At 43.9% G+C, this 22,614-nt stretch overlaps 2 protein-coding genes across 14 annotated transcripts; one reads left to right on the plus strand and one right to left on the minus strand.

Moving 5' to 3' along the window:
- Positions 1 to 265: 265 nt before the first annotated feature.
- On the minus strand, positions 266 to 2,968 carry LOC109891223 (SOSS complex subunit B1). 4 transcript variants are annotated; one of them, XM_031825356.1, is made up of 7 exons: positions 2,635 to 2,968; positions 2,381 to 2,520; positions 1,866 to 2,004; positions 1,604 to 1,675; positions 1,420 to 1,504; positions 1,258 to 1,300; positions 266 to 1,022 (listed from the first exon to the last, which is right to left on the minus strand). In XM_031825356.1, exons 2-7 carry the CDS (start codon positions 2,457 to 2,459, stop codon positions 859 to 861), a joined length of 582 nt encoding a protein of 193 aa, XP_031681216.1. In that variant the 5' UTR covers positions 2,460 to 2,520; positions 2,635 to 2,968; the 3' UTR covers positions 266 to 858. The 4 variants fall into 4 exon arrangements, with proteins under 4 accessions (XP_031681216.1, XP_020339187.1, XP_020339186.1 ...); XM_020483598.2 differs by having other exon boundaries at positions 2,758 to 2,961; XM_020483597.2 differs by having other exon boundaries at positions 2,375 to 2,520; positions 2,635 to 2,949.
- Positions 2,969 to 3,056: 88 nt separating this feature from the next.
- On the plus strand, positions 3,057 to 17,806 carry LOC109891222 (E3 ubiquitin-protein ligase NRDP1-like). 10 transcript variants are annotated; one of them, XM_020483591.2, is made up of 8 exons: positions 3,057 to 3,245; positions 3,639 to 3,769; positions 10,098 to 10,213; positions 13,544 to 13,815; positions 14,136 to 14,271; positions 14,450 to 14,553; positions 15,096 to 15,382; positions 16,512 to 17,806. In XM_020483591.2, the coding sequence occupies exons 3-8, from the start codon at positions 10,124 to 10,126 to the stop codon at positions 16,685 to 16,687; spliced, it is 1,065 nt and encodes a 354-aa protein (XP_020339180.1). In that variant the 5' UTR covers positions 3,057 to 3,245; positions 3,639 to 3,769; positions 10,098 to 10,123; the 3' UTR covers positions 16,688 to 17,806. The 10 variants fall into 10 exon arrangements, 9 of the variants coding, with proteins under 9 accessions (XP_020339180.1, XP_020339181.1, XP_020339183.1 ...); XM_020483592.2 differs by having other exon boundaries at positions 3,057 to 3,202; XR_004210066.1 differs by having other exon boundaries at positions 3,060 to 3,245; positions 15,096 to 16,363.
- Positions 17,807 to 22,614: the final 4,808 nt, after the last annotated feature.

Here is a 22,614-nt window from a genome sequence, read left to right on the forward strand (position 1 = left end):
GCCTTGAAATACATCCACAGGTACACCTCCAATTGACTCAAATGATGTCAATTAGCCCATCAGAAGTTTCTAAAGCCATGACCTCATTTTCTGGAGCTGTTAAAAGGCATAGTCAACTTAGTGTATAAACTTCTGACCTACTGGAATTGTGATACAGTGAAGTATAAGTGAAATATGTAAACAATTGTTGGAAAAATTACTTGTCATGCACAAAGTAGATGTCCTAACAGACTTGCCAAGACTATAGTTTTACAAGAAAATTGTGGAGTGGTTGAAAATCAAGTTTTAATGACTCCAACATAAGTGTAATGTAAACTTCCGACTTCAACTGTATATGCTTGTGTTTCTGATTGCCAAAATCCAACTACACACCCATCTGGCAGCCTTAGGCTACTTTTTGAACACAGAGCCTACACAGCACATTAACTAAGAGTAATTTTATATTTTAGACATCTCATGGGAAAACTTTAAACATTGAGTGCAGAAAATTAAAGAAAATTGTTTAAAAAAAAGTATCACATTTTAAACAAAGGGATGGTAACATCCCTGCCTGTCTTCCTTTGAAAAACACATGCCTTCCCATTACACCTTAATTGTAAAAAAAGTAATGTAAGGGAAACTCTTGTTACAGCTTTTGTGAACTGTGTTCCTTAAACAAACCTAATTAAGATACTAATTCTTAACCCACTTTACAAAGACAAGTAAATAAAATAAGTCATGGTAATTTCAACAAAACTAAATAATACAAATATATAAAGACTGATTACACAGTTTGTAAAAGAAACATGAGTCTTCAGTGGTAGAGTCTCTCATTTGAAATTTCTGGCACGTGATGGACTTTGCTTCTCTCTTCTCTAATCATCTTTTGGTAGAACGTCTGGTCTCCTTTCCATTGACAGTGGTCCCTCCTGGATTGTTTGCCCTGCTGCTGACACCACTGCCAGCCCGCCCTCCCTGCGGAGGGGTAGTTGAGCTCCCGGAACCTTGTGAATTTACACCGTTCCCATTGGTAGTGTCATTTCCTAGAATAAGAAATTGTAATGTACAAATTAATGTTCATAAAGTTATAAAAGGAAAAGTTGTTAGTGTTCACAATTAAAATGAAGACTGCTGCTTATACACTGAAGGTGGCTGAACCAGCCACTCACAGGTCAAATAAGCAACTTTTACGTTTGTTGAAAAGCACAAACAAAAGTAGTTGCCGAAACACTTCCATTTGATGTCACTACTTTTGTTGGCCTCTGATAGTGGACTTACCAGCTGAATTATTGTTCAGTATGTTTCCTTGGTCACTGAGTACCTGGGAATGAAATAATATGTTCAAACAGTACAAGAAAAAGGTACTTAACAATATTTCCCCCCTATCCTTCTGTAAAGCATCCTGTAGTAAGACATCCTTGAGTTCAGAACACCCCTTACCGTCTTGTTTTTCATCTGGTCCATGTTAGAATACTCTGGGTTAGGCTCACTGAAATTTGGCACCTCGGAGTACACCATGCAGAACCTGAACAAAACATTAAGTGGGCATTAGTTTAGACCAGTAACTTATGACATTACATGCATCTCTCAGCAACAGTTACATGGCTGCAACTACAGGACTTACTCTCCAATCTTCAACAGCTCTCCACCTCTGCCTGTGTACAGAGTCAGGCAACCTTTGAACACAGACGCATATCTGGAGAAAAAGGCAGCAATTTCAATACAAGATTGCAGACTACTAATAACGTATGGCACATATTCATGCGGTTTGGTAAAGCTGACATGATGACGGGGTGGTCTTATTTCTGTATTAATTTTATACTCAGTAGTAGGTTTGGAACTTCGTCCAGTGGAGGTGTTGACTGGGATGTGACTCAATAACTCACCCCTTAGTGAGTCTGATTATGTCACCGGTTTGGATTAGTCCCCCCACCTCATCCCAAACAGAGATGCTGATGCTGCCTGTCTTGTCGGCCACCTTACAGGTCCGCACCTCATGCCCATCCTTTGTCTTTGTCACTCGTCCTGTGTGAGGGGTTATGAGGGACAAATAAATCCGTGGCTTTTGATTTTTTTACAAAGACGGACCAAGCTAGTTGTACAAGGAAAGTGTCATCTCATTGTGAGGAGCGCAAACATCCACTTGTGAAAAAAAGAGGGAAGGTTCAACACAGGTAAGTTATTTGATGCCTGGCATGATTCAAATAAACCAACATGAACAGTTCTCATTAGACTATATAGTGGCATACAAGAAGGATGTTACTCACTGTTGAACCATTATATTCTGTATAAGAATTTACATTACTTTTTTCCCCACCCCAGTGCATTACAAGATCATTAACATTTGATTCCTAATAATACTGTTATGAGTTAGTTAGTAATTGAAACAGCCCACCCTCACCGGTTTCCAGTACGATGAAGATAACGTTGAGATTCTTGAGTCCTGGCTTGATGTCCTTGACGTGGGTCTCAGTCGTCATCTTTCAGATTCTCGTCATGCATCCACAACTGTAGCTAAGTCAACTTTAGACCAAAGCAGCACTGAAATGTTGACGTGAGTATGAATACACGATTAGAAAGTATGCAACCCAGGTTGACTAGTGACTTGTAAAGTAGTTAGAAGAACCAATCTGGTAACTGGTGTAGTTAGCTTACCAGGCTGCAGTAACGCCACTCACTACCATGACCTATGAGCATTATGGCAGCGATCTAGCTAACGTTAGTTATAGCAAGCTAACTGGGTGCCAGGTTGTTAGCTACAAATGACATTAACTTTACCTCAACGGTGTGTATTGTCGTTCACAGCTGCGTTGTCCGATATAAGGGATTTTAAGCCATGGGACAAGTCAGTTTAAATATAAGTATTGTTTTCCTGTTTGTAAAAGGGCTGGCTAGCTAGTTGTTTTTCGTGAGCATCAGTATGTCACTACAGTAGTGAAGACTTGTCCCCTGCTGCATTGTTGGTCAAATTTAATGTCAATCAAAATTGTGTCCAATGGAAATGGACTATATAGGATGTGCTTTAAAGATAATCATGTGATAGGCCCTTTATCTGAGAAGGGACACTGAACGTACCGAAGATAGGTGGAGTCAACTGTCAATCAACGATTTGACAATTTGGTTGCTTAGCTGCAGGAGTGAGGGCTGGACGTGGAAATGAGGTCACGGGAATCAAGAAAAAAATGGATATCGTGCTGGCATGCTAACACATACTGACGCAAACGTAATTTAAAATACCATTTAACCATTGATTGTTATATCAAGAGGTAACGTTTATCAATTCGACGAAATATCACTAGCTTTCCTCTCTCTCTCTCTCTCTCTGTTTTCCTGTGTGATTCCACCTGGTTCCAGCCAGCTAAGCTGTACATTAGCTAGCTAACGTTTGTTCACGTAAGTTAGTCAGCTGTGGTTAAGTTGCGTGCACACTGGCTCGTCAGATTTTGTAATTAGTATCCAATATATATCTTTCATCTGTTTGCAGCTAGCCACATAGCTAACGTTACGGTATTCCATTGGAACAGTAATGATGAGTTACGTGTTTGAGTAGCAAACAGCGCTAACGTTAGTCATATCGTAAACTGGTTATAAAGTAAATTAAAGGGACAGTAACTTTATTCATCCCAACAACGTTGCATAACGTTACTATTTTTCCCCAGACTCATTTTCCCAGGACATCATTACCTAGGCCCCAGGTTGCTCCTCTCCTTCCCACATTTCTGCCCCAGTGGTCCTTAATTTCAATGAGTAGGAGGGCTGTGGATTCTGGCCCAAGGAAGAAAAGACACCGGTAAGTGGACATTGAACATAATTGAAAGATTCCTAGTTCAAATCCCCGAGCAGTCTAGGTGTAAAATCTGTTGATCTGCCCTTGAGCAAGCTACTTAATCCTGATTGCTCCAGGGTTACTGTCAATAATGGCTGATTCCTAGTTGTGACCATAAATACCCTGTAATGATCATTGATTACTGTAAAGTCAGTGTTTTAGTTGTATTGTCCATATTCATTGAGAATGTTGGGCTTTTACTTGTTGATTTAATCCATGCTCCAACTCATTGGAGTACCATTTGATAGATCCAGGTAGTTATTTCAAAGTGCACTGATACCCAAGAAGTATCCACACCATAAATGTTCATACTACCGCTAGTCTTAGTAAAAAATAAAACCCACTTGCACTATAGTGGGTAAGTGTCTTTATAGTTAGTCTTGACTCTTCATAAACAGTGGCTATCTCAAAATGAAATCACATCAGAGAGATGGTGTGCAGTAGATTTAGTTTATTAATGGCAAGGCCTTTGCTTTCAATTCTGAAAGACTTCTCATCTCAGTGTCTAGCCCAGAGTTTCTAGATCCTAGTGGAACCTTACCCACATCCAAGCCTATATCTGTAATCGATAGACTGTTCTGATTTGGAAGTCGTAACTTGCATCGCAGAGCAGTGTCCAAGAAGGAATGTGTCTGTCTGTCAGGAGCTCACTGAGGCAGGAAACTCTGAGGGCCCAGAATATTTTATACAATGTTGCAAGTTTGTTAGCTAGAGCTTCAGGCCAGACAGAGTTAATAGTTGATATAATGTTTCAAGTTCCTTGCAGACAGGCCATGTGTAGCCAATGTGATTTATATATATTTTTTAATTATCAGGCTATTTCCTACCTGAGACCTGCAGTGATTTTATTTGTTAGCTTAATGTAGGCTATTTGTACATATTGGCAATGGCAATAGAAGTTACTTTTAGGTTTGTATAATTTTAATTTAGATAGAATGTTGATTAACCACATGACATTGATTTTTGAGATGAAGACTTTATTATAAATGAAATTGTTCCACGAGAATGTGCATATGAAACTCATAACTGGCGCACAGATCCGTAAAAATGGTACGACAACCTGGCACTCCAAATGGAAAAGGTTGCCAACTGTTGGTGTAGCCTTTTACTGGCAACTTCAGGAGCTTAATGGGCAGAAACTGCAAAGGCCAGCAGCAGTGGGAGGTGGAGGGTCGGGAACAGTTTAAAAAAATGTTGGTTAGACTATATTGATCTATGGTTTCCTTTTTAGTAATTTGAGTGTCTTCATTTGCCTACATATAGTTGATTTTATTCAAACAGGGTGTGTCTATATATGGAAAAATTCACATTTCAAATTTTTGACCAATCAATTTCTCGAAAATAACAGAACTCAGTCGACCAATATATTATTTTTTTGTCAAGGACAGCCCTAATCCCTTTGCCATTCCTAAATCATGCAACCTGGTTATACTGTATGTCCATGATATCTAAACCAAAGGATTTCCAAGATTTCCTTTCCTAGTTTGTCGGGCTTTCCTAGTTTGTCGGACAAATTTATTTGTCACATACATGGTTAGCAGATGTTAATGCCAGTGTAGCGAAATGCTTGTGCTTCTAGTTCCGACAATGCAGTAATAACCAACGAGTATTCTAACCTAACAATTCCAAAACTACTACCTTATACACACAAGTGTAAAGAATATGTACATAAAGATATATGAATGAGTGATGGTACAGAACGGCAAAGGCAAGATGCAGTAGATGGTATCGAGTACAGTATATACAGTGGGGAGAACAAGTATTTGACACATTGCCGATTATGCAGGTTTTCCTACTTACAAAGCATGTAGAGGTCTGTCATTTTTATCATAGGTACACTTCAACTGTGAGATATGGAACCTTCCTCTTGCAGGAACTGCTGACACACTCCAGCCACATGAGGTCTAGCATTGTCTTGCATTAGGAGGAACCCAGGGCCAACCGCACCAGCATATGGTCTCACAAGGGGTCTGAGGATCTCATCTCGGTCCCTAATGGCAGTCAGGCTACCTCTGGCGAGCACATGGAGGGCTGTGCGGCCCCCCAAAGAAATGCCACCCCACACCATGACTGACCCACCGCCAAACCGGTCATGCTGGAGGATGTTGCAGGCAGCAGAACGTTCTCCACGGCTTCTCCAGACTCTGTCACATGTGCTCAGTGTGAACCTGCTTTCGTCTGTGAAGAGCACAGGGTGCCAGTGGCGAATTTGCCAATCTTAGTGTTCTCTGGCAAATGCCAAACGTCCTGCACGGTGTTGGGCTGTAAGCACAACCCCCACCTGTGGACGTCGGGCCCTCATACCACCCTCATGGAGTCTGTTTCTGACCGTTTGAGCAGACACATGCACATTTGTGGCCTGCTGGAGGTCATTTTGCAGGGCTCTGGCAGTGCTCCTCCTGCTGCTCCTCGCACAAAGGCGAAGATAGCGGTCCTGCTGCTGGGTTGTTGCCCTCCTACGGCCTCCTCCACGTCTCCTGATGTAGTGGCCTGTCTCCTGGTAGCGCCTCCATGCTCTGGACACTACGCTGACAGACACAGCAAACCTTCTTGCCACAGCTCGCATTGATGTCCTATCCTGGATGAGCTGCACTACCTGAGCCACTTGTGTGGGTTGTAGACTCCGTCTCATGCTACCACTAGAGTGAAAGCACCGCCAGCATTCAAAAGTGACCAAAACATCAGCCAGGAAGCATAGGAACTGAGAAGTGGTCTGTGGTCACCACCTGCAGAACCGCTCCTTTATTGGGGGTGTCTTGCTAATTGCCTATCATTTCCACCTGTTGTCTATTCCATTTGCACAACAGCATGTGAAATTTATTGTCAATCAGTGTTGCTTCCTAGTGGACAGTTTGATTTCACAGAAGTGTGATTGACTTGGAGTTACATTGTGTTGTTTAAGTGTTCCCTTTATTTTTTTGAGCAGTGTATTTTACATCAATTCCCATTATTAAAGTGGCTGGAGTTGAGTCAGTGTGTTGGCAGCAGCCACTCAATGTTAGTGGTGGCTGTTTAACAGTCAGATGGCCTTGAGATAGAAACTGTTTTTCAGTCTCTCGGTCCCTGCTTTGATGCACCTGTACTGACCTCGCCTTCTAATGTTGTCCTTGATGATCTTTTTGGTCTTCCTGTGACATCGGGGGGTGTAGGTGTCCTGGAGGGAAGGTAGTTTGCCCCCGGTGATGCATTGTGCAGACCTCACTACCCTCTGGAGAGCCTTACGGTTCTTACGGTTGTGGGCGGAGCAGTTGCCGTACCAGTCGGTGATACAGCCCGACAGGATGCTCTCGATTGTGCATCTGCATCTGTAGTTTTCCTGACACCACACTCCGAGGGCCCTCACCTCCTCCCTGTAGGCCGTCTCGTCGTTGTTGGTAATCAAGCCTACCACTGTTGTGTCATCCGCAAACTTGATGATTGAGTTGGAGGCGTGCATGGCCACGCAGTCGTGGGTGAACAGGGAGTACAGGAGAGGGCTGAGAACGCACCCTTATGGGGCCCCAGTGTTGAGGATCAAACACACCAGCCAGCTGGTCTGCGCATGCTCTGAGGACACGGCTGGGGATGCCGTCTGGGCCTGTAGCCTTGCGAGGGTTAACACGTTTAAATGTTTTACTCACGTTGGCTGCAGTGAAGGAGAGTCCGCATGTTTTGGTTGTGGGCCGTGTCAGTGGCACTGTATTGTTCTCAAAGCTGGCAAACAAGTGATTTTAGTCTGCCTGGGTGCAAGACATCCTGGTCCGTGACGGGGCTGGTTTTCTTTTTGTAATCCGTGATTGACTGTAGACCCTGCCACATACCTCTTGTGTCTGAGCCGTTGAATTGCGACTCTACTTTGTCTCTATACTGACGCTTAGCTTGTTTGATTGCCTTGTGGAGGGAATAGCTACACTGTTTGTATTCGGTCATGTTTCCGGTCAGCTTGCCCTGGTTAAAAGCAGTGGTTCGCGCTTTCAGTTTCACGCGAATGCTGCCATCAATCCACGGTTTCTGGTTTGGGAATGTTTTAATCGTTGATATGGGAACGACATCTTCAGTACACTTTCTAATGAACTCGCTCACCGAATCAGCGTATTCGTCAATGTTGTTGGACTCAGTGCGGAACATATCCCAGTCCACGTGATGGAAGCAGTCTTGGAGCGTGGAATCAGATTGGTCGGACCAGCGTTGATCAGACCTTAGTGCGGGAGCCTCTTGTTTTAGTCTCTGTCTATAGGCAGGGAGCAACAAAATGGAGTCGTGGTCAGCTTTTCCGAAAAGAGGGCGGGGGAGGGCCTTATATGCGTTGCGGAAGTTAGAATAGCAATGATCCAAGGTTTTACCAGCCCTGGTTGCGCAATCGATATGCTGATATAATTTAGGGAGTCTTGTTTTCAGATTAGCCTTGTTAAAATCCTCAGCTTCAATGAATGCAGCCTCAGGATATGTGGTTTCCAGTTTTGCAAAGAGTCAAATAAAGTTTGTTCAGAGCCATCGATGTGTCTGCTTGGGGGGAATATATACAGCTGTGATTATAATCGAAGAGAATTCCCTTGGTAGATAATGCGATCAACATTTGATTGTGAGGAATTCTAAATCAGGTGAACAGAAGGACTTGAGTTCCTGTATGTTGTTGTGACCACACCACGTCTCGTAAGTATAAGGCATACGCCCCCGCCCCTCTTCTTACCAGAAAGATGTTTGTTTCTGTCGGCGCGATGCGTGAAGAAACCAGCTGGCTGCACCGATTCCATTCGCGTCTCTCGAGTGAGCCGTGTTTCCGTGAAGCAAAGAACGTTACAGTCCCTGATGTCCCTCTGGAATGCTACCCTTGCTCGGATTTCATCAACCTTGTTGTCAAGAGACTGGACATTGGCGAGAAGTATGCTAGGGAGTGGTGCGCGATGTGCCCGTCTCCGGAGCCTGACCAGAAGACCGCTTCGTTTCCCTCTTTTACGACGTCTTTGTTTTGGGTCGCAGGCTGGGATCCATTCCGTTGTCCTGGGTGAAAGGCAGAACACAGGATCCGCTTCGGGAAAGTCATATTCCTGGTCGTACTGATGGTGAGTTGACGCTGCTCTTATATTCAGTAGTTCTTCCCGACTGTATGTAATGAAACCTAAGATTACCTGGGGTACCAATGTAAGAAATAACGCGTAAAAAAAACGTTTCCTAGGAATGCGAAGCGAGGCGGCCATCTCTTGTCAGTCAGTGTAGCCTACCGAATCGTATTGGTGAGAGCTGTTCATTTGGCTTCCTAATTTGTATTGGCTACTGGTAGGCCTAGGATTTGGGGGTCGATTATCTGCAGATAAATTATGAAACATTAGATGAAGATTGTGAATCATCACTGCAGGAACAATAGGTGGTAGAGAGCCTAATTCTGGTGTAAATATGATAATTAGGGCCCTCACGGAATCCAGGCATTAAAACGGAATTCAAGAATATTCAACAATGTATTGACCTTAATAAACTACATTTATTGAAAATGATTTAATCTGTCCAAATGTATCATAAGACATCAACAGAATGCATCAGTGATTTCTTATTTCCTGCAACTTTCTGAAGAGTCAACGAGAATACCCCTGTCTGTGTATGTGATGCACGTCTACCACGTTGTTTCGCCGTTAAGGATGATGCTAATGAAAATGGTCGCCTGGTAGATGGAGACTTCCTCAATTAAATGTTAACTACTAAGTAGACTATGCATACCTGGCAGAATGATATCATGACTATTTTCATCAATCCAGTGGGTATTTGTTTTGCACACTCTACCATCACAAAAACACCAGGAAACAAAAGCCTATTTAATCTATTTTGAATTCAGGCTGTAACACAGCAAAATGTGGAATAAGTCAATGCACTGTATATACAGGTTGATTATTTTGAACATGATTGAGAACTAAGCGATAAGATATCGACCCTACTGTTACGCTTGTTTACACTGAGCTGCACTGAAGTCGGAAGGCAATCATGGGTACATGAAGACACCTTCTCGATGGAGCAGTGTGGATAAAGGTACAATTTGGATAACAGTGGCATATCCCATCCCTGCACTGACGTATGTTTTCCAATCAATATCTTGCACCGGCTCCACAGTGTCTTAATGTAACCTTGATTGCGTTTCGACCCCAGTGCAGCTTCATGTAAACAAGGGTAACGGTAGGGAAGGTATGTTCTGGCAAATTGAATTCTATACTTTTTTCTTTGAGGGTGTTCCATGTCGTTTTATAATCCTGCACGTGGGTTGGCATGTAGGTTGTCATGTTGGTTTGTACTCTGTAGGCTTACCATTTCCTCACCTATGTTGCAGATTGTAGTTGGATCTGGGGATGTGCCATGGGCTACGACGTTACCCGGTTCCAAGGGGAAGTGGATGAGGACCTGCTGTGCCCCATCTGCAGTGGAGTCCTGGAGGAGCCCGTGCAGGTCAGTGATGTGCACATCTGTACCATTTCAGCCATTAGAGAAGCAGTGCATTTCAATGTTTAAAAAAATCAGTGCTGCCTCAATCACTGAAAAATAAGGAATTGTCAGCGTGTTGTGAATTCAGTTCCATTTCAGTCAAATAGGATCCCGTTCTTGTCAACACGTTGACCACACACATGCTGTTCGATTTGTCGTAGAGAAAGGAGAAAAAATTACATTTCAGTCCTGTAGGCCATTTATTTTGTGATGCTAAAAAGATGGTTATCATCTTGTCCCAAAGTGCTCTTGCTGATAAGCTGTTCTTGCATTTCTATATACATATCACTAGACTTGTAATTTAATTCTCTATGATGAAGCTCCATTGATGAAGATCCAATGCTTGTATGGGGGGGGTGAGAGCGATAACAGACATATGAGAATGGGCTAAATCGCGTCTTGGCCAGGAAGGGTATGGGCAGAGGGAGGAGAGCTTAAAGGATAATCGACTTTTAGAGGGATGCAGTGACAGCAATGGGAGAGGATAGAGGGAAGAAGGAAATATGGAGAGATGAGCTCTGAAGGAAGGTTTGTCCATTCTTGTTCTAGATGAATGAGAAGAGCCTCATGTTTGTAATGGTGCGTGAAGATGGTGTAGGTAATCAGGATAGAAGAAGTGAGTGGCGATGCTTAGTCCTGTTAATGTAAATAAAGCATAGGGTTGCTAACATGACAATCTCCCAAATCGAGACCAACCATGAGGTGAGTAGCTTTAAATAGACACACTTGAAGAGGATGGCATTGTTTTCCTACATGTTTGCCCCTGGAGCAAATGGTTGCTTGATTGTGCTTTTTATAGTACAAAACACTTTTTCCAGCTTAGGGATTGGTCAATTAGTGTTATTAGTGTTCTTTGTTTTTCACTGTGTTTAGGAGTGAGTGATTGCATCTGTGTCTGTGGGCACATGTGTTGGTAGGTTAATTCAGCAAGGAGCTAGTGTGACTGTTCAGCGTCACTTCCAGTCAATGTAGCCTATGCATTCAGAGCTGTCCTTGGACTTTTTGCAGAATGCTGGCAGCAGTACAGGAATGTGGACATAGTATACTGAGAGAGGGAAGAATTGGAATTCAGTTTGCTAGCATCTGCACTCAGCTGTGTGATGATAATTTATACTCTCTCTGGGGCCCCAGTGTGAATCAGCAGCTTTGCAGCACAGAACCTCACTGAGATGGGAAGAACCAGAACTAGGACTGTGTCTTTAATGGCACCCTATTCCCTATAATGCACTACTTTTGACCAGGGCCTTTGTCAAAAGTAGTGCACTATATAGGGAATATGATGCCATTTGGAACTTACCCAGGGACTGCATGAGGAACAGAGGGCAAGAAGGTTCAGTATCAGGGGGATTCATTGCTACCAGTAGCTTTCTTCCTGACACACCCAGGAACTGCAGTGGGAATGGCAATTGTAGCCAGCAGAAACTAGCCGGCCCGTCGCTAGTTTAGCATCACGCACTGATGTCATCAGTACTGTCACCCCTGTGTTGATGACCACTTCACCCACAGCAGAACTGCTATACTTCATGCTCTCTGCCTCTGGTTAGGGCTGGGCAATATATCGAATTCATTCAAATGTATGCTTTTGCACGGTATTCCAAAGGCCTGTATTGCAAGAATTATGTTTTTATTTATGAAAATGTCAGTTTGTTCTCATGTTTTCTTTTTGGTCTCGTCTCCTCCACTCTTTCTATACTGTGTGCACCTTCCCATTTACTTACACACACACACACACACGCCCCTCCCTCTGCCACTTACAACAATAACAAAGAGGAGCGATCGCTTCTTCCTCTGACAAGCAGTTTCAACTCGCTATTTGCATTTGAGATTTGGTCCAACAGAATGGGTCATATGGACACTGAAACACATGGAGGCAATATTTGACTGTAAGAAAGGAGAAGTGAACATTTCTAAAGATATCCTTTTTATGTTTATAACAGGAGTATCAATGAACACTTAGTTTGTTGCGCGTGCATTGCTGTACCACTTACCACTACCATTAACTCGTTCTCATTCTGAGAAATAAGGTCGACCGCTTGATTTCAGCATCTGAACAAAGTGAAGAGGCTAGCATACTGTTTAAACAGAGACGGACAGAAGGGTGCGTTCATAACAATTTAACTGTCCTACCTTGTTAGCTAGCAAATAGATCCAGGTTGGCTAGACTTAAAACATAAAGATTACATGGCAACTCACTAGCATGTGGGCTTGAGATTGTTTATGAGACCTGTTTTAATTTTCTATAATGCCCGCTACAAGAAGTTAGTCATTATTGGTGAATGCGCATAATTCATGGTTCTGGTTAAATTTGTAACAAAAATATATTTTCATTTTTGCAAAAAAGCTTTTTAAAATTATTTTTATTGTTATTATTTTGATAAAATAATGTAATTATTAGTGCGTTTTATGGTTGTGGAAGGCTTACATTTAGTCTAGAAATAATTTCACACGCCCTGCATTCATTCATTATTGTTGACTGTTTTAAATGCAGTGTATTTTACCTTTTTCATTGTACAACAAAGCTTGCTCTGAGTGTACAAGACATTAGGAACACCTTCCTAATATTGAATTGCACCCCCCTTTTGCCCACAGAACAGTAACAATTCATCGGCCGTGGACTCTACAAGATGTCAAGCATTCCCAAGGAATGCTGGCCCATGTTGACTCCAAAGCTTCCCACAGTTGTGTAAAGTTGGCGGCGTGTCCTTTGGGTGGTGGACCATTCTTAGTCCACACGGAAACTGTTGAGCGTGAAAAGCCTAGTGGTGTTGCAGTTCTTGACACACTCAAACTAGAGCGCTTGGCACCTATTACTATACCCCTTTCAATGGCACTTAAATCTTTTTGTGTTGTCCATTCTCTCTCAATTGTCTCAAGGCTTAAAAATCCATGTTTAACGTGTCTCCTCTCCTTCATCTACACTGATTGAAGTGGATTTAACAAGTGACATCAATAAGGGATCATAAACTGACCAGGTGAATCAAGGTGAAAGCTATGTCATGGAAAGGACAGGTTATTTTTTTGTACACCCAGTGTATTCCGTGAATCGCCCATAAGTTTGAACAAATTCGAGATATGAATTTTAGGCAATATCGCCCAACCCTACCTCTAGTCATTCAAATAATTTGACATTTGAATCGGAATGTCTCTCTCTGTCAAAACATGTTTTTAACAGAAAAATTGTCATATTATACATTGTATATTTTATATTATTTATAACACAGTGCTTTTTCACAGGAGCGGTCTTTGTTTGCTGTCCCTTTCTTCCTAAGTGTGTGACACTCCTTCCATCCTTAGGCCCCTCACTGCGAGCACGCCTTCTGCAATGCCTGCATCACCCAGTGGTTCTCCCAGCAGCAGATATGCCCCGTGGACCGCAGCGTGGTGACGCTGGCCCACCTGCGCCCCGTGCCCCGCATCATGCGCAACATGCTGTCCAAGCTGCAGATCACCTGCGACAACGCTGGCTTCGGGTGCACCGCCGTGCTGCGCCTCGACCAGCTGCAGTCGCACCTCAGGGACTGCCAGCACAACCCCAAGAGGCCCTTCCAGTGCGAGCAGGGCTGCGGGTGAGTGGGGTTGGCTCCAACAAAGGGTTTCCTCAAGGCTCTATTTTAGAGCATGTTTTGTTAATCCTTTATATAAATTATGTAGGCAAAGCTGTTTAACTGTAAACTTCATCTATATGAGGGAGCATGAGCACAACCCCAAGAGTGCCGCAAGAATCGGATTGGGAAACTCTGCTGTAAGCGAGTGGTGCTACGACAGTAGCTCTGGGTTAGTGAGTCAACGGGGCTGTGGGGATAGGGTATTGACTAAAGGTTGTAGTTTACTGGGGCTGTAGGTGAGTCGGCTGAGCAGCTGTTATGTCCTCCCTATGTCCCTTCAGACTGGAGATGCCTAAAGACGAGGTGTCCAGCCACAACTGCATCAAACACCTGCGCAGCGTGGTGCAGCAACAGCAGGGCAAGGTCACCGACCTGGACAAGACTGCTGCTGAACACAAGCACCAGCTAGCAGAGCAGGTCTGCGTGTGTGTCTGCAGTTATACGTGTGTGTGCGTCAGGGTGTGTTTGTGTATGCGTGGGTAAGTGTATGTATGCTTTCACGCGTGTGTGTCAGTGCTTGTACATCCGAGTGTTTGTGTGATGTTGCGGCAGCGGGGTCTGCAAGCCCAGTGTGATGTCTCCTCCCTGCCTCCAGAAACGGGACATCCAGCTGTTGAAGGCATACATGAGAGCCATCCGCAGTGCCAACCCCAACCTGCAGAACCTCGAAGAGACCATTGAGTACAATGAGATCCTGGAGTGAGTGGATTATTAAGCACTGTGGTGCAATACTCAATTGCACAGTACACTTTACAATCAGACAGTTTAACTTACTATGCTGCATCATTTCCCACCTTTTTTAGGCATAATTAATTTAAGTGATAATCATAGAGCTGGGCGATATAGAGACAAATCCTTATCGTAATAAATTGTTTGAACTGATGCGATAACGATAAATGGAACAATGAATTTATAACATTAATGTGCACCAGTTTTAGTTTTTCTTCCCTGTAAATTATTTCTAGCTATTAGTTTGATGGTTGTGGTATCCATCAACTTATTTCATTTCAAACTTCACATTTATCAAGTATAGGATACTTATTGTAATGAACAATATCAGCAAAAGGCCTGTGATAAGTGTTCTGTATGGTCGGTGTTGATCACTTACGGTTTATCGTCCCATTTCTATATGATTATAATAACTACGTATTAGAACACATCTAGTTGTTATTACATGATTGAAATAGCCATCATAATATCCCAGTCCCCCCTCTCATCCTCTCCTCAACTTTCCCTCCTAGGTGGGTGAACTCCCTCCAGCCAGCGCGCGTCACCCGCTGGGGCGGCATGATCTCGACACCGGACGCTGTCCTCCAGGCGGTCATCAAGCGCTCACTCATTGACAGTGGCTGCCCGCCTTCCATCGTCAACGACCTGATCGAGAACGCCCACGAGAGGAACTGGCCCGCCGGCCTGGCCACGCTGGAGACGCGGCAGATGAACCGGCGCTACTATGAGAATTACGTGGCCAAGCGCATCCCCGGGAAACAAGCAGTGGTGGTGATGGCCTGTGAGAACCAGCATATGGGTGAGGACATGATCCTGGAGCCAGGCCTGGTCATGATCTTCGCCCACGGAGTGGAGGAGATACTATGACCCGGCTGAGGGTGGTGGAGAGCAGAGGGGAGACTTCTGACTGACCTGAACTGAGTAGAGGAGGGAGCAGGGGATGCTGTAACTCTACGGTTGCATCCCAAATGGTACCCTGTTCCTTATGGGCCCTGGTCAAAAGTAGTGCACTATAAAGGGAATAGGGTGCCTATAAGATAGTAAGAGGAGGGGAAGAGCCAATGACAAAGCAGGGATTAGGGAGATCTGACACCATCACCAGTAGACTGGTATAGGGCAGGAGGTTGGCAACAGGTGGCCCACGAGCCAAAACCAGCCTTCAAGTGTTTTTTTTTTTTTTTTGGGGCCCACTAAAGCTTTTAGCAATTTTAGGGGGATTTTTGTTTTTTTGGTCCAAAAAATACTAAAATCACCAGGAATTCAGCAAAAATTCTGTTGAATTTAGGAAATCTGTTCAACTATTCCCACTAATAAAAAAAGAGAGCCGTGATCGTGTCTCAATCAGTCGTGGCCAAAAGTTTTGAGAATGACACAAATATTAATTTCCACAAAGTTTGCTGCTTCAGTGTCTTTAGATATTTTTCTCAGATGTTACTATGGAATACTGAGGTATAATTACAAGCATTTCATAAGTGTCCAAGGCTTTTATTGACAATTACATGAAGTTGATGCAAAGAGTCAATATTTGCAGTCTTGACCCTTCTTTTTCAAGACCTCTGCAATCCACCCTGGCATGCTGTCAATTAACTTCTGGGCCACATCCTGACTGATGACAGCCCATTCTTGCATAATCAATGCTCTCTGTATCCATTTCCATGGCACTCTCTCTCCCCCCTGGGCTGAGAAATGTGGATTATTTCCTGTTCAGGAGAAGGAATGCATGCTTGGATTGGTTAAGTGAATCCTATTGGATGATGTGATCTGCTGTATGTGAGCCCCGGTAAGCACTTAGACGCGGGGGGGGGGGGGGTGCTGAACGTAAATGCAGTGTGTTTTATCACATTTTGGGGGGGAAGGAGCCATTTACATTTTTCATCATTACAGTATCACATTTAATATGGTTTCACCTTCCCCTTTGTCGACAACAGACCTTGTTCATCCTCGGGATGCAGAGCTAATCAGGAATGCCCTTGTTCATCCTCGGGATGCAGAGCTAATCAGGAATGCCCTTGTTCATCCTCGGGATGCGGAGCTAATCAGGAATGTCACTTCTGGTTGGAGTAGTAGATGGACAGTGAAGACTTGGAACGTTCTTTTGGTTTGAGTTTCACACCTTGTGTTTTTTGTGATGTTATTGTTGTATATGATTTGTCTGAGTTAGAGTCCTGTGTTTGAACTGTTTTTCTTGTGATATTTATGTAGTTGGTTTGAAGTGGGTCCAATTTGTATGAAAATAAAGACTGAGGCTACCAAAGCATTTTATGTACAAAATAACATCAGCCAAAAGTCTGTTCTGTTTTATTTTATTATTTAGGTTTGGTTTATTTTAATCGTTGTCAAATAGCATGTCACTATCACCACTCACTGTATATCATGTAGCTTATCCTAATATTGGAAGGGACGAACCTGAACTTATCCAGTAAGAAATGCTGGTTTTCGTTGCAAAATGTTTTGCTACAGTTTGATGGTGTGGACTAATACACCCCTGTAGTCAGGAACTGGGCTGCATTCAGTACGGGGGGAAATGGTGTGTAACATTCAATTAAATGGACGGTGCTGTTTTTTTCAACGACCAGTTGAAAAAACGGGGAGCGATTGGGTTGGGGAACTCAGTCAGCATGGCCTCTGCCCTTTTAAATACGTCACTCATTGCTTCATGGGGTGGCAGAGTAGCCTAGTGGTTAGAGCGTTGGACTAGTAACCGAAAGGTTGCAAGATCGAATCCCAGAGCTGACAAGGTAAAAATCTGTCATTCTGCCCCTAAACAAAGTAGTTCCTAGGCAGTCATTGAAAATAAGAATTTGTTCTTAACTGACTTGCCTAGTTAAATAAAAAAGTCACACCCTACCAATCATAGCAAACGTACATGAAAGTTGGTTCAAGAAAGTAGAAGGTTTTCGGATACGTGTCGTTCAGGACAAACCATCACATACCGTAGCAAACGTTTAATCGAACTGAAAGTACCCCTGATATTTTAAATTGGTTTTGGGCTGCACCTGTCTATCTTTTTTGCTTATTCATGTGAACTAGTGTGTTACTGTGATGATGCCATACTGACTTGATAATAATACCACACAACTGGGTTAGAATTACACATTTATTGTAAATAGTTCACCATCATATCAATATTCACATACTGATGCACTTCCATTTCAGTATCTATCCATAGTTTTATTTTGTGAGATGTTTTCATTAAAAGCAGGTAAGAATTCCTGGTCGTATGGATTGTTGTATTGTGTTAATTTGTTTTATAACAAACACACTTTATTTCCAAATACAAGGGGAAATCTTCACCAATGAAAAACATTACATTGTAATGGCCTAAACCATGTCTCAACTTGTTCATGTATTGATGAGGAAATATTCTACCTGCTGTGCCCTGAGAAGCTACATTGTATCCTTTCTAACCTATCCACTCTTCTTGATGACAGTGATTCTGTGGCTCTTGTATTTTTAATCTGGAGTATTCTGTTAGTTATCCTTTGTCAAAAGACAAATCCAACTGCAAAAAGGGCCTCCTGTCCCAATGGTTTACTTTAACCCCTTATCGCATAAATATATACGTAGGAACCGTCCTATATTGTCACCAAGGTGGTGCTAGTGTAACTTGTTGCAAGCTGGCGGCAAACCCCTCCCCACCCACTAAATCCGTTTATGTAAGGCCCTAATACACTAAAAACATCTACTCACTTAGGACGGCTACGCTACTGCTATGGCCACCTAACTTCACCCATGTTCGGCTGAATTCTGCTGTGGACACGGTTTCTTTCAGGTCCACTTGTCCCTCGTCACCATTGCCATCTATTAGGACTTACTTCAAAGTATTTATGCAAAGTAAGCTGTTCTTACATTCCCTTAATTGATTAATCTCCACCTGTAATCAAATGTGGCCTAGTGAAAGAGCTATGACCACCTGCCGATAACACACAATGTGTAGGCTATGGCGCCTATCTAACACAACGCCTTGGACTTGTTTGACTAACAAGGTTAGAACTGATTTTGGACACTAACCTACAGTGTAATTTTGATGTTCCAAAACGAGTTAATAATGGTGATGGGTAGGCTGTTATTAATACTCATGTAAGTATTATTCCCTTATAATTACTGTGTTATGCCTGTTTAAATGTATATACAATTCACTTATAATTCAGTTGAAGAATGTATCCATTTTTATTTTCTCGATTCAAGTTTGTATAAATATTTGTTGGAACAATGGCTTACATAGAACACAATAGAGTCTGAATCTAAGAGCGTCTTTACACTACTTTGACGACACAAACCAGGTCCAAGAGATACTTATGGTAGTGTAAAGAGACGGATCTACACTGAACAGAAATGTAAACGCAACATGTAAAGTGTTGGTCTCATGTTTCATGAGCTGAAATAAAAGATCCCAGAAATGTTTCAATACGCACAAAAAGAGTATTTCTGTTTTTTGTTTAAATTGCACAAATACATCGCTGTTAGTGAGCATTTCTCATTTGCCTAGATAACCCATCCACCTGACAGGTGTAGCATATCAAGAAGCTGATTAAACAGCATGATCATTACACAGGTGCAGCTTGTGCTTGGACTATAAAGGACCACTCTCTAAATTCTGCAGTTTCATCACACAATACAATGCCTCAGATGTCTCAAGTTTTGAGGGAGCATGCAATTGGCATTCTGACTGCAAGAATGTCCACCAGAGCTGTTGCCAGAGAATTGAATGTTAATTTCTCAACCATAAGCCACCTTGTGTGGTTGTAGTCAGAAGTTGTGTGGTTGTTGCCAGTAGCTGTGGTCAGTATTTGTGTGGTTATGGTCAGTAGTTTTGATCAGAAGTTGTGGTCAGATATTCTGGTCTGTAGCTGTGGTCAGTGGTTGTGGTCAGTGGTTGTGGTTAGTCATTGTGGTCAGTCATTTTGGCCAGTAGTTGATCAGTAGTTGTCAGTACACGGACAGAACTTGTCCGTGTAGAACAATTTGGGTTTCCAATCTCTCCAAAAGAATGTAGTGATCGATGGTGTCAAAAGCAGCACTAAGGTCTAGGAGCACGAAGACAGATGCAGAGCCTCGGTCTGACGCCATTAAAAGGTCATTTACCACCTTCACAAGTGCCGTCTCAGTGCTATGATGGGGTCTAAAACCAGACTGAAGCGTTTCGTATACATTGTGCGTCTTCAGGAAGGCTGCGAGTTGCTGTGCAACAGCTTTTTCTAAAATTATTGCGAGGAATGGGAGATTCGATATAGGCCGATTAGGTTGTTATATTTTCTGGGTAAAGGTTTGGCTATGTTACTGCCACTTTTTGTGAGTTTGGTACACATCCGGTGGATAGAGAGACATTTATTATGTTCAACATAGGAGGGCCAAGCACAGGAAGCAGCTCTTTCAGTAGTTTAGTTGGAATAGGGTCCAGTATGCAGCTTGAAGGTTTAGAGTCCATGATTATTTTCATCAATGTGTCAAGAGATATAGTACTAAAACACTTGAGTGTCTCCCTTGATCTTAGGTCCTGGCAGAGTTGTGCAGACTCAGTACAACTGAGCTTTGGAGGAGTACTCAGATTTAAAGAAGAGTCTAATTTGCTTTCTAATGATCATGATCTTTTCCTCAAAGAAGTTCATGAATTTATCACTGCTGAAGTGAAAGCCATGCTCTCTTGGGGAATGCTGCTTTTTAGTTAGCTTTGCGACAGTATCATCAATTACATTTTGGATTGTTCTTATTTTCCTCAATTAAGTTGGAAAAATATAATGATCGAGCAGCAGTGAGGGCTCGTCGATACTGCAACGTACCGTCTTTCCAAGCTAGTCGGAAGACTTCCAGTTTGGTGTAGCACCATTTCCGTTCCAATTTTCTGGAAGAGTGCTTCAGAGCTCGTGTATTTTCTGTATACCAGGGAGCTAGTTTCTTATGACAAATGTTTTTTTTGTTTTAGGGGTGCGACAGCATCTAGGGTATTACGCAAGGTTAAATTGAGTTTCTCAGTTAGGTGGTTAACTGATTTTTGTACTATGACATGCTTGGATAGGCCAAGGGAGTCTGGAAGGGCATCTAGGAATCTTTGGGTTGTCTGAGAATTTATAGCACAACTTTTGATCCTTGGTATTGGGATTCTCCTTGCTTCAGCGACACAATCCCCTCATCAACTGGTCTACTGGTGCCATCATGGACTGGAGTCTGTTCTGCCTCGCCCAGTGTCTGAAGTCAGCGCAACCTGCCCCGGGACATCTTCCTGGGGGCTCGGGAAGGTTCCCCAGACCTCTCCACTATTCCCACGGAGTATCAGGACCTTTGGGAGGTGTTCAACAACACCCGGCCCACTTCGCTTCCGCCGCACCGACCATATGACTGCTGGATTGACCTTCTCCCAAGCTCCACTCCGCCCCGGGACAACTGTACTGCAGGATTTATATGTCCTTTGTCCTTTCCCGCCGGCACAGGGTTCTTATTTGTGAAGAAGAAGGACAAGAACCTGCACCCGTGCATCGACTACCGGGGACTCAATGACATAACGGTGAAGAACTGCTACCCGCTACCACTCATCTCCTCGGCTTTCGAGCTGCTCCAGCGGGCCACCGTGTTTTCCATGCTGGATCTACGTAATGCCTACCACCTGGTGCGGAAACAGGAGGGGGATGAGTGGAAGACCGCCTTCAACATGGCCAGCAGCCATTACGAGTATTTGGGCATGCCATTTGGCCTCCAATACCCCTGCTGTGTTCCAGACTCTGGTAAATTATGTTCCCCGTGACATATTTAACCGGTTCATCTTCGTCTACATCGATTACATCCTCGTCTTCTCCGACTCCCCCCAAGAACATGCCCCACGTCCAACAGGTTCTTCAGCGCCTCCTGGAGAACCAGCTGTTTGTTATGGCAGAGAAGTGTGAGTTCCATCGCTCCACCAACCCCTTTCTGGGGTACATAATCTCAGCTGGGAGTGTCCAGAGGGATCCCGGGAAGGTGAGAGCGGTGGTGGATTGGCCCCAGCCTTTCGTCCAGGGTGCAGCTGCAACTTTTCCTGGGGTTCGCCAACATCTATTGCCACTTCAACCGGGGTTACAGCACCCTGGCTTCCCCCCTGTCAACACTCACTTCTCCCAAGGCTGCTGACCGGGTGTTCCGGGACCTCAAACACCTCTTCACCACTGCTCCCATCCTGGTTCATGCTGACTCTTCCAATCAGTTCATGATGGAGGCCGATGTGTCGAATGTAGGAGTGGGGAAGGTCCTGTCACAGCGTTCTGCCCTGGACCTGAAGCTACATCCCTGCACCTTCTCCCATCGCCTCAACATCATGGAGAAAAACTACGATGTGGGAAATCGTGAGCTTCTCGCAGTGAAGATGGCTTAGGAGCAATGGAGACACTGGCTGGAAGGGGCAGAACCATGCGTTCATCGTATGGACCAACCACAAACAGCCCAGCTCATGGTGCAGCACGTTTTCCGGATCCATGGACTGCCCATGGACATGCTCTCCGAACAGAGCCCTCAGTTCTCGTCCCGGGTTCTGGGAGGTGTTCTGCACCCTCATTGGGTCGTCGGCCAGCCTGTCCTCTGGGTTCAACCCCCAGTCCAATGGCCGGTCGGGACCAACCAGGACCGACTGGCCAACCAGGACCTTGAGACAACTTTGCGCTGCCTGGTCTCCGCCAACCCCACCACCTGGAGCCAGCAGCTTGTGTGGGTGGAATACACAACCCTTCCCTGCTCTGCCACGGGCCTATCACCCTTTGAATGTTCCCCGGGGTATCAGCCCCTGCTCTTCACCGAGCAGGAGGTAGAGGGCGGCGTACCTTCTGCCCAGATGTTTGTCCACCGCTGTCGTCGTACCTGCAGGAGAGCCAGGTCGGCCCTCCTCAAGACCACCTTCAGGTATCAACGACAAGCGGATCGCCATCAGACTCCGGCATCGTCTCAGGCAGAAGGTCAAATCAAAACAAATCAAATGTTATTTGTCACATACACATGGTTAGCAGATGTTAGTGCGAGTGTAGCGAAATGCTTGTGCTTCTAGTTCCGACAATGCAGTAATAACCAACA

This window comes from Oncorhynchus kisutch, linkage group LG5 (genome assembly GCF_002021735.2).
Source record: "Oncorhynchus kisutch isolate 150728-3 linkage group LG5, Okis_V2, whole genome shotgun sequence".
NCBI classification, from domain to species: Eukaryota; Metazoa; Chordata; class Actinopteri; order Salmoniformes; family Salmonidae; genus Oncorhynchus; species Oncorhynchus kisutch.